This window comes from Malaclemys terrapin, chromosome 3, assembly GCF_027887155.1.
Source record: "Malaclemys terrapin pileata isolate rMalTer1 chromosome 3, rMalTer1.hap1, whole genome shotgun sequence".
Lineage (NCBI taxonomy): Eukaryota > Metazoa > Chordata > Testudines > Emydidae > Malaclemys > Malaclemys terrapin.
Window position 1 is genome coordinate 106,379,405 of NC_071507.1, and position 12,323 is coordinate 106,391,727.

Here is a 12,323-nt window from a genome sequence, read left to right on the forward strand (position 1 = left end):
CACTTACCTGTGGGCTTTGCTCACCTGTCCCCGTCGAACCTAGGTCTTTTTGTACCTTTTACTGAATCTGGTCCCAGAACTACTCTAGCATATAATACTCATGATCTGGCAGCTTGACTGATATTTGGCCTTGGGTTATCAGAAATAAATTATGATTTGTCCTAAGCCGTAAAGCTTGCTTCCAGATATCAAACTGGGTCTATTGTAGAAAGGGGACTAAGACTTAAGTTCAGACCTACTTGTCCTCCCGCAATCTGTATTTTATTTGCACACATGCAGTTATTAGCTAGTTTTACGGGTACAAACTGAAAGCACCAGTGAACATTTACTGATGTATTTTAAGAATCTGTAAAACGTCAAAAGCCTCTGCTGCAGGAACTATCCATACATGTTAGTGACACATTTCCTTGCAATGGGAAGATAAGAATTACCTACTGGATCAGACCAGTAGTCCAGGTAGGCCAGTATCCTCTATTTGACCGTGTGTAGCCTCAGTTGCTTCAGAGGAAGGTGCAAGAAACTCCACAGTAGGTAGATGTGACATAATCTGCCCCCTCAAATAAAAGTCTCATTTTAGACTGTAATGGTTAGAGTTTGGCTTAAGCCCTGAAGCATGAGGTTTTTTCCTCCCTTCCAAAGCTCTCATTTTATTACTAGCTGTTATAACTATGGACATTTAGCACTGTTTGAAAATCTGCATATTACATCTTTAGGACAAAGACACAGAAACAATTGACTAAATTTTTCCCTGGTGCATCTACAGTTAAATACATGGAGTCACTTTAGGGATGAATTTGGGCCACTGTGTTTCCCATAAACAATTACAGGTAAATTGGTAGCTTAGTGGGTGGGGTGGGGCGAGGGGGGGAAGAATTCTGACTGCCTTGTCAAGTCAGAAAATTTTAGCAAGTGTTAAGCAAATGTTTCACAGATAACTGTTTCTTCTACCAATAAACTTCAGCTATGTGTCATTCTGTGATTCTTTTTATTGTCATCCTTTGACATGATGAATACTTACAGCAGTATGTAAAACAAAAAAAAGATACAGTTAAGTCTCTCGTTTAATTCTTGGCATCACTGCATAGCAGTCACAGAATTTTCACACAATCTGTTACTTCCTTTCAGCTTGTTTTACATGACGTACACACACACATATGAGCAGAATCCTAGTCCAATTGAAGTCAATGGAAGCTGATTTCGCTGGCACCAGGATTTAGCTCATATGGTTGTATTAGGTATGTGTAAGGCTATGTAATACATTTTACAATAAACATGACATTTCTATACAATTTTGTGTTCAAAGATTAACAGAATATACTGTACATCCATGTCAAACTTTTTATGCTCTGCATGTAAAAGTTTGTGTACCTAAAATATAGGATGGATTATAGCAATAAATGATTGTTTGCACCAAAGGGAAAGTAAAATGTACATATTCTTGCAGTACAGCTTGCCTTTTTTTTTTTTTTTTTTTTTGTATTTGCATGCTTTGGTTATTTCAGATTTAATCTTCTACTGTAAAAACAAAATTAACATAAGACTAACCTTTATGCATAATTACCAATGAATTACAAGTACTGATCTTCTGTGACACAAGTCAGGTCAAAGGGACCATCTTATATCCAGCTCAGTTCAGTGACACAGACTGGCTATCAGCAGGGAATAAATTGTGGTTGGTATGCTGACTGACTGGCCTGATGAAAGTCATCACTGCTACAGCATGTGTGATGTTCAGCCATGACTGGGAGTGCTGCTCCCATGAGAGCTGTTGGGCTTTTTTTCTTGGTTTTGGCTGACTTAGACTGTGGAGGCTACTAACACAAGGGCTAGTGAAGTGTCTGCAATGCAATGTGACAGATGGTCCATTTCATTTAGTGTGCTGCTAGTGGTGTAAATGGAATTTCTTTCATACAATCTTACAATATAGACTTAATGAACTGCACAAGTTAAAACAATCATAGAAAGAAAAGAGCCAGTAGGACATCTATTCTACTTGCTGTATTAAATCAAATAGGCCCCTTTTTGGTTGGTTTGAACCTTGCTTGGTAATTGTTTTGGGTAGGTGTTGTTTGAAGAAAGATGTGCAGTGCAATCCTAGCTTGTTTAGCTCATATTCTGTCACTTCTCCTTTTGTTGTGCTGCATGAGAATGCTGACCAATCTTGCTGTGTTTCACAGCTTAGGAACCTTATGCTATAGCCTTTTCAGTGCTCATTGTAGGCTGTCTCCTTCATCTAAATCATGTTTTATCTGAAGCCTTGAGGTGCTCCACAATCCACAGTAAATCAGATGGAAAGCCAGCTCATATAATTTTTGTCCAGTCACCAACTCTGGTGACATGGATTCTAAATCTATACTCTTTCTTCAACCATGTTGTGCATAGTGGCCTACATTCTTGTGTTTTGCTAATGAGTCCTTTGGCTGCTACTGTAACTTGTCTACTTTTCTTGCATTTGTTTTGTTTAAAATATGAAGATTGTCTTGGGCTAAAACAGTGACCTGCCACAATGTCTCTCTCTCATGTTTACTTCTGTATTTCTTTCCTTTTTCTTTAATTAGTGGTCTAAATGTTGATCCGTTGCTGCTATTTAAAGCTCTGATATAGCAAAAAGCATGCTTATATGCTTTATGAATCAAGGCTAATAGTCTAATTAAACTATTTTCCTTGCTTTAATTAATTTTTAATTACAGCATTCACATCTATGGCACTACATAATCGTTCCTTTAAGAAAATAAATGTGGGTTTTAACCAAGATAAGTGATATATATTTTTGTGTAGCAGTATGCTTGAGAGCTCTTTTCAGTATGTACTTCTAAAAAGCGAACCCAACTAGAAAACTCTTGAACTTGAGCTGTGCAGCCCCAACAGGCCCTCTTAGAAGAAGTAAGAATTCATGTACATAGGTCTTCTATAAAGTGTCAAATGCAGCTAACGGGACAAAAGTCCATATCCTCCTCTTCTGTGCAAATGTTTAATTTTTCCCTACCCCTTTCCATTCTATTGCCCCATTCCCAGCCTGGGGTTTTACAAGTATTTCTGTGCTCCAAACAAGACAATATATAACACATGAATCAACAGTGTATATTTAGTTGCTGGTGGTGTTGAACTGAGTGCATCAAGTGCAGTCAGACGTCTTCCATGGGGAAAATAAATGGTGGAACTCACCAAGAATCCCTGCTTTTCAGCGCAGAGCCCAAAACTGTCTGGTTGGCAGGCACCTGCTCCCAGGGCTCACTTCACAGCCCTCTTTTGATGTGAACTGGTCTGGAGCACCTGAGGCAAACTGGCTTAGATAGACCATGGCTAGTATAATTCCTTTGATTTACATGTCATTTAGGTAGATGCTGAAGCCAGCCTGAATTTCTTTCAAGTATTGTTTCACTAGTAAAGGTTATTGTTTGCAACTTTGCAGGTGTGTGCATTTCAGTTTCATGAAAAGAAGTCCTCATCTATTTTTAAGAGCAGCTCTTTCAGTTTAGAGTAGTTAGGAACTTTAACTTTATAAGGGTTGACATGAATAACAGATTTTAGGTGCTAATAACAAAAGTCCAGATTGTACTGTGGACATCATAGCAGGCCTCTGACTGTGCAAAAATCTGCCCCAGGATCTATTTTCTACAAACTCCTCAGAACAGCAAATTAAAGTATGAAATGCCACAATGATCTGACTATCTCTACTAGCATGTAGCAACAGAAACAGCTGGCAACATACAATATTGAATAGACTTGTTTCATTCAAAGCTATAGAACAGCTTTAAAAAAAAATCTTCCAAACTAACTGGAGAGAGGTTTACATTTATAATTAAAAACAAAAGGGAAGGGGCATTCTCTTTCCCACTTCTGGAGGGACTTAGGTAGGTTTTTTATCTTCTAAAGTGCTGTTTATCCTTCAAGGGCTCTGTGTTGTAAGTACCACGTCCTGACTTATTCTAAACCCATGGAGTATCAGGAGGAAAAATAGGTCCTAAAAGAATGCAGCAGTACAGGCTAACAAACAATAGAAGGGGCATTCACTTCGGTCACGGAAAAGGCAACAATTGTGTTTTGGAAGGAAGGGAACATACTCTTGTTCCACTACTTAAGCAGTGGTTCCTCCCTCCCTGAATTGCAGGCACTGTTAGTAAGATCAAATAGCAAACTGCAATGTGATGTGTGTCCTGCTTGGAAGGCTTGAGGAAAAAAAATGTTCTCATTGTCCATTATCTGCTGCCACACAATATAAAATGATAGGTGAGGACCAAGCTATCTGGCCCAACATGCTTCATCTTTCCAGTGTTATCTAAATTTCACCTTTATACTTCACTATGTGCTTCAGTCCCCTTCTCCACCAAATGATTCTACACATATATTACTCATTAGATGCATAGCCTTCTTTACTAAAACTTAGATTATGCCCTGATTGGATCTCTTATGAGTATGAAAATTTTACCTCTAACAACATCATTTAGCCTTTTTATAATTAAAATATCCCTTATTACCTTGCACTTTTACACCAAGGGTAAACACATCATTTTCAAACGTTCTCTATAAACTGTATTGGCCTATGTTGCTCTCTCTCCAAGGCAATCATGTCACACAATACAATTGTACTACTATGGAGCCTGAAATGGAGGACATCTTTCTAACAGAAAACTCTTTAAATAAGATTGACACAATTTTGAGTAGAAAAAATAGTTATGTAACAGCATTGCACTTGCTATTAGAGTAACACACTAAAAACAAACTCCTGACTAACACGAGTTAGTGCCCCAGGTCGAAGTCTCATCTGACTGGAGGAACTTAAGGAACAGGTTCCAATGAATGTCCCAACAGAGGATGTTTATGGGGTAGGCTACAATGCATATCTTTCAAAATATTGGAAGCGAGAAGGGGAAGCTCCCACATAACTACTTCCAGTAATAGTTAAGCAGGAACTTACTAGATTGGCTACAACGTATTTTCACTCATTAAGTGAGATTTAAAAATGCTAAAATCTGGGTAAAGTATTTTATTAAGATGGGGGAAAATACCTAAAAACTTATCTAAAGACTAAAAAATAAATAAATAAAAAGTGACATTACAGTTCTGCATCATTTGAGAAAGCAAATGGAATCTAGAACTGCCAGAATGCCAGGATCAAAACCAGCATCCAACCCTCACTTGGGTGTGTCTGGCATTGTAGACTACTTTGCTACTTAATAAAAATTAAAACTCATGACTATATGTTTACCAGTTTGAACTGTAAAATAGATTGTGTAATATTGCTATGGTTTAAAAAAAAATATCTTCAGGCTTTGTGAAGCAGCTGATTAGACTGAATGTGCACTATGCCATAGATTAAACAATATGAATTCATATGGAATGCATGTGAAGTTTCCAGAAAATGCCCTGACAGATTTCATTCTTTTATGACCTCTGCTGGAAGGCTGAAAATCAAAAGATAGTTCAGATGCTATGATTTGAACAGCTAGCAGTGAAGGATGCTAAAAGTTAAGGCCTTTATCTGCAAACAATAGTGTATTAATAAACTCTTTACCATATTTACAAATGCTTTCTCTTGTATTAAAACTAACAGTATTCTGTTCACAGTGCCATTGTTTATACAGGTAGCAATCCCATAATACTTCAGTATTTTGGCATGGGAATCAGTAGCGCTTTGTATTTACAGAAAATGTACACATGGATATAAACATGTCATTGAAACAGAGTCATCAAAAAGATAGATCTGATAATGTTGCAAAGGTTTAGACTGTACAACACCTTCCCTTTCATTTGCTAGGGACTGCTGTTCCCTACGGTGAGAAGATATCCGTCTCTTATCTAAAGTGGCATAAAAATGATTAACCAAATGAGCCTTGTCTCACTTGAGTTGTATGTACATAGAGTTACCTCAGTCCAAGATTTCTTGATCTGTTGTCTAGTGCACAGAATACAAAAGTTAAAAAGGTTTTTTAATTATTTTAATTATTAAAATAATGAGATTCTCTCCTCTGTGCACTTTCACTCAGCCAATGTCCTCTGAGTTCTGAAGATGCTGGTGGTTTAATGCGCAGTCCAGCTGCCAGACTTAAAACTGTGTATGGCGCTCTGGGCCTATATACAGCTACCTATCACAATATGAGCCAGGGTGAATGAAATATGTTGGCGTCTCCCATGCTTTCTCTCTAATCCTCCCTGTTAGTTGGTAGCCATTTACTGGCCCAGCTTCATCACTACTGAACGGAGTTCCTTATTCAAGCAGTTAATGATCAGAAGTGATGAATGGCTTCAGATATACGTAGAAGGATAAGGAAGAGGAGGGAGTGAATTCAAAGGAGCTCAGATTTGAAACTCAGAAGTAGGGTGGGTTTATTCATGAGGACCCTTATAACTTCTGCTTCCCTTTTTCTTCCCTTTCCACATTGTTGATGACCGCCTCGCAGTTCCTGACAATTTGGCTTACTGTTGTGACCTAACAAAGACGATGCAGCAGTACTATAAGGAAGAGTCAAAACTGGCACTATGGGATGTCGCCTTCATTTAAAGTCTGCTCTTCATTTTCAGTCACTTGACCTGAGTGGTCATTGCTCCGGCTACTGCTGTGTTGCTTGTGGAGCAAACTCCTCCACTTGGCCTTGTTCCTCCTGAGATGGCTTAGCATATTTTCGGATAGGGGAGTGTCTCCTGTAAACCTGGCCCATTCCTCAAAGAGCGGCTCTATGATGTAGGTCATGAAACCTGGGGAAACACAAGACAAGACATGTAAGGAGCAGTATCGTTCACCAAATGCCTTTCCCTGCAGTTTGAGTGGTTAAAGTGCAGTGAACAAAGTCACAGAACCCCAGAGACAAGTAACAACTAAGCCTCTAACTCACACCCTTAAACTGATGGTTATGGAATATGTATCCTCTAGGACCATTGCAAAGTCAGATTGGCTGGCTCTGTCTGTATAATAATTGAAACCTGTATAAGACAGCACCCTTTTCAGGCAACCTCTTGTCCTGAACTCTCTCTAAAATATTCTCTCACTTACTGTGTACAATTGTACTCTACCTATATTAGACTTTTTTTAAGCAACTGATTTTTATCCTTCCCTTGAATGGTTGCTCAAGATAGGTTTCACTGTATGTGTGTTTGTATATACCATGTGAATCATGACTCTCTTATGGTCTACTTCTGAGCTGTACATTAATGGAGTTATTTACAAAGCTTAGTCCAAGTGCAAATCCCTGAGTCAAAAATGAACTTATGCTCTTATTTGGAAAGAACTGCAGCAGCACAATTAATGTTTTGGGTTTTGGTTCTGTTTAGTCAGAGGCTGTGGGTTCTTGTAACATAAACTGGATTAAAAGGTCACAGAATGGCCCTTTTGTGTATGGCAGTGTGCATGCCAGGATAGTGGGCTAGAGCTGTATGTTGGTCTATAACATGGAAATGATCTAGTATCTCTGAATGTTGGGAAGGTACTGTATCATTTTTCAAACCTGTGGATAGAGGGAGTGATTTTATCCTCCACATCACTTTTCACCCTGCAGCAGCTATGGTAGCAAAAGTATGCACAGGCACAGTGAATATTTTAATTACATCTCTAACTGAGGAGGATTTAATACTTTTTTATATGACCAAAATCACTTTTGATGGAAGAGAAAACAAATGAAGGCCATGACTGCAGTTTGATCTCAAAAGCAGGCTGTTAAACTAAAGTTCTGCTTTCAGTTTCTCCTGAAGCTATTGATTGCACTGGTTGTGTAATAATGCAGCATAGGAGATGTTTATAAATTTGCACTGCTGACTGGGAGACCCATGGCAGATTAAAATAATTTTGTAAATAAATGAACCAACACAATGCAAGCATAATGCATCATAAAATGTGCTCTGTTCATCAGACATATTTAGTTTACTTTTACAAAATGGAACATTTACAACAATTCAGAAGTATTACACATATCACCAATCAAGTCTTAATATTCTAATGAGACCACGCTATAGCACTTTCCTGTTCAATCTTAGCTGAGAAACAAGGTGAAACAACCATATTGTGTGAAGTAGTGCTGATCAGAGATGTTTTGCTGTATTTTAAAAATATATCAATATATCTTTTTTGTTTATTATATTTACTCATTTTCACAGTAAGTGGCATTCTGGAATATTAATTTATAGATAATTCAGTAAACTATGTGCGTATGTATACTTTTGAGTTCCTTGCTTATATATTTCTGCCAATACTGTATTACTTCCCTCATTTATCTTCACAAACTTAATCTGAGAAGAAATCGGAGCCTCTTAAAAAAGGCTCTACTTTTCACTGAAATAAGAAAAATAAAGGTAGTTAGCATCTGGCCCAAAACAGCTTCAGACTTTTATTACTCCTCATAACACACACATATGAATAGTTATGGTTATCCTTGCCTTACAAGTAGGGAAACTGAGGCCCAAGAAGGTCAAAGGTCAGAAAAGGAGAGTGTCAAATCTAGAATTAGAACCTGGGTTTTCTGACTCCTGGTTCCTTGCTTCCTGGCATCTGGTGGCTTTCTCAGAGGTTTGCGTCTCACACATATGGTAAGAGAGAACCACCGTAAGGAAAAAGTGAAGCAATGTTTTGGACAAGCAAACCTATTTGCCTGAATGTTGCCATTGATATATAATCCCAATCTCATGAAGGTAATAACTCCTGATATGTATATTGGGAAAGGGCTGGTACAATTAACATCATTGCTGTGTGTCAGTGCCTGCTGGAACCAATGGTGCTATTAGGGGTATGGTCTGAACCCAACAATGTGAAGAGCTGAATGTCCCTTGTTTTTTCTAGTATTGCCTTATTTAGCCACTGCTAACATAATTATTTGTATTCCCTATGTGGCTAACATAATTATTTGTATTCCCTATGTGAATCTCACAATCTAGAAAGATCTGTTTCAATTTCACTCTTTGTGAAATCTGTTACTAATGCTGCTGCTCCGTAGGAAAAGATTATTCCAAAGCAATGTTTCATATCAGCTAAGATGAACTTGATCTCAGTGGTGGAGTGAATCAGAATTGCCCAACTCAAAGCAATCACAAAGGGAGATTCAAAACCATCAGTTATTTACTATCATGTTTTTCAACTTGTTTCCAGCTCATGTGTTTCATGGCTTGGAGTAGGGGAGAAGGAGCAAACAAAATGTAAAGAACACAATTCTTCAATGGTGAATGTTTGGCACAGTATCTGAAAGGTTACACAACTGCTCAGTTATGCACATTTTCTGAAACAAGGTGCATTTTGAAAACACTGAGTAAAAATAAACCATTGGGCTGTTTGGGTGGTCTACAAAGAGTGCACTGGAGCCTGAGCTTAACCTTCAGCCCACTTTCTGGGATGGGAAGGCTGTGGAGGCAGCAAATTCAGTTCTTGTGGCGGAGGGAAAGCCTGTGTCACTTTGGATGGATCCGCTCCAGTCCCCCTGCTGCTCAGTGCACTGCAGCCTGCTAGTCTTGGCAGACCATGGTTGGTTGCAGTGTGAGAACTTGGAGGAAGAAGGAAAGGAGGAAAATTAGGACTCTAGAGAACTCATGGAAAACAATGAATGATTCATTCAGAGTCCTTGGGAAACCATTTTCCACTGGCTCGCTAACTAGATTACATGCCCATTGCAGCATGAGTACTGGATTATGGAGTATTTAGTGGGGATTTTTGTGGGAGGTCAGAATGGGAAGCAGGGTTTGAGTTAGTTTAACTGGGAGGCACTAAATAGGTAAAAGGTTTCATGAAACCCTTTACTTCACTCAGGACTATCACAGCAAACAAGTGGCATATTTCACTAAGTGGGATCATGCTGCAGCTGTCTGAACTTCTCTTTGAGGACCATTCATCCTCGCATGCTGCTGCTGTGTCACTCCTTTGCTTGTTTACATTACGGCTGCACTCAGCCTTGCTCTTGGTTTATCTGGCCTGCTTGGCAAATGGGTTTTATTTTCATCCAATGTTACTCCTGGGGTTATTGAAGTTTTTGGTATAAAACCACACAGCTATCTTCTGCTTAGCTTGTGTTGCACCTTCAGGGTGGGGGGGGAGGAGAAAGAGACAAAAGAATGAAAGTTAAGCTCACCAATTTGTATAGTAGGTATGGAGTCCTTCTGCTGATTACAAAGAGGGCTTATTTCCAATTCAAATTTTTGTTCCAGATCACCTACCAAAAAGAAAGGAGAACAACATTTTTGCCACTTGGCAATATTGAATATGATCTTTTATTCCTTATAATATGGATGGAACAGCAAATCCTAGGAGAATTAACCCTTACATTTCATCTCCATTTGATGCCTTGATGGACATCACCGTTTTAAAGAGAGACTGCAAGTCTCAACATGATCATACAATGGTTCCACATAGAAATCTGCAATTAGAAATCTGAGGCAGGGCCTGTTATACATGCCTAAACAAATTAAAACCAACAATTTAAGATGTCACAGGAAATAACTGTAAGCAGGCTGATCCTCTGGTTCATCGAAATCAGAGTGGAATGTATCTCAATCCATGACCTGCCGAGACAGCTGTACTCTCTGGGAAAACACAGCTAAGAAAACCCAGGATGAAGTATATGAGAGTTTGAAATGCTAGCAGTGGTATAAGCACTAGTGTGGATTGGGCTTGGGCGTTTTTACCACCATATGACTACTCTGGTGTGAAACTGCCTATAAAGGCCAGCTATTGCTGACAACCATGCTCAGTTCTGGTTTAAATTTGTAGTGTGGACATGAAATGTCAATAAATTCAGTACGCCAGAGCACTACGCTTGCTCTTCTACCATCTTCACCCCTTCCTTTAGGCTCTGTTAATACTACTAAAAAAGGATTTAACAGTGATTAAATTCCACTACATCCTCACTGTGTTGTAGCACAATCTGGCCTGGCCTGTGCAGATGGAGCCAAATGGTATGTTGTTACCATGTTAAAAACCATGTTTAGCTTTGCTCTTAGTAGGGGTTAGAAAATGTTTACAGTTAGGCCCCCTAGATTGCATTAGAACTTGGCTTAGTGGTGAGCATGTTCAGACTGTGTCTAGTTTCCCTGCAACTGTAAGTAGAGGAGAAGGAAAAAGCAAATGTAACACTCTAACGGTAGGAACTGTAGTTATATTTTGGAAAACAAGTGATGGCTGTGTAATTTCTGAGCAGTACATACCCATGGGAGTTTCAGCTCAGAGCGGATAACAATGACCAGAGATTTTGTACAGTTAATTAAAGGTTCAAGGCACAGCAGAACCACCCTCACTGACACCGTCTTACAGGGGCAATCAGATCAAAGAAATACCCGCTTCTCTTCTATTTCATTTCCTCCTCTTGCCCCTCACTACCAACCACATGCAAAATAAGGCCACATTTCTGCTTGTCATCATATTTTTGGGGAGATTTCAGAGGAGAATTGGGTAGTTGATTGCAGAGCAAACGCCACTTGAGATTAGCCAATTTCTCTCTTATCACATTAAGTGCCTTAAAGAACAAAGTGAAAGGAGAATTCAGTATGTCAGAGGGCTGACCTTGCCGGTAGAATTCCTCACAGACCCTTTCACTCCACTGCTTGCTCATCTGCCAGAGCCGGCAAGGATTGCAAATGTCAGCACACTTCAGCGCGATCTGAAAGTAAAGGAGGAGAGTGGTGGTGGGGAGAAGAAATGATTAGCTAGCAATCGTTCAGCAGTGAATTTATTGCACTCTGAGGTGCCGTGAAACTGCTGGGCCCTGCAAGCGTGCTGCCAAGATGGATTCAAGAATACATTATAGAAACTGAGCCCTGCCCAAATGTGCCGCTTCAGGAAACAGCACTTATTCAAGCCTGTAACAAAACCTTCATTCAGAGCCCCATTTTATAGTAGCGAGAACGAGAGAAGCACCACATTCCAAGTGTGCACAGCCTCTTGGATATGACTGGTGGTGGGCAAGCCAACAAAAGCTTCAGGCTGACTCCTGCTGACTGCCTGCCTTGGCATCCATCAATGAGGACAAGGAAATGAAGAGCCAAGCCAGTGTGAAACTATTTGGGCATCACTTCTTTATGGTGTCAGTGAGTGACCTTACATATCACTTTGATTATGCTTGGGTTTAATATGTGTATACAGTCAGCTCAGAGGGTCAGCTGTTTTTTTGTTTACTGAGCTAAGCAAAGGACCTTGTGGTTTGCCCTGACCTGTTTTTACCTTGCTAACAGTTGAAAATGCTTTGCTGAGGTAGAGCTGGGGTAGGATTGGCAAGGGAAGGAATTATAATCAAGTAGCTGCTGCTGCTTCTTCAGAAGAGTAAGATATGCAATAATCTGCCTGTCTTGCCTCCTTGAAACAAAATGTCTTCTGTGTGCTTTCTTCCTGGACAAAGTATGTCTAGTTGATGGGTTTA

At 39.4% G+C, this 12,323-nt stretch overlaps 1 protein-coding gene across 3 annotated transcripts in view; it reads right to left on the bottom strand.

The window, feature by feature from the left end:
* Positions 1 to 968: 968 nt before the first annotated feature.
* PDE7B (phosphodiesterase 7B) overlaps positions 969 to 12,323 on the bottom strand; it is a 261,431-nt gene continuing 250,076 nt past the window's right edge. For all 3 annotated transcript variants that reach the window (XM_054023408.1, XM_054023409.1, XM_054023407.1), the window contains 3 exons: positions 11,471 to 11,567; positions 10,044 to 10,124; positions 969 to 6,696 (listed from right to left, as the gene is read on the bottom strand). In XM_054023408.1, coding sequence (XP_053879383.1) covers positions 6,479 to 6,696; positions 10,044 to 10,124; positions 11,471 to 11,567 — 396 coding nt within the window. In that variant the 3' untranslated portion in view covers positions 969 to 6,478. The remainder of the gene's footprint in view (positions 6,697 to 10,043; positions 10,125 to 11,470; positions 11,568 to 12,323) is intronic.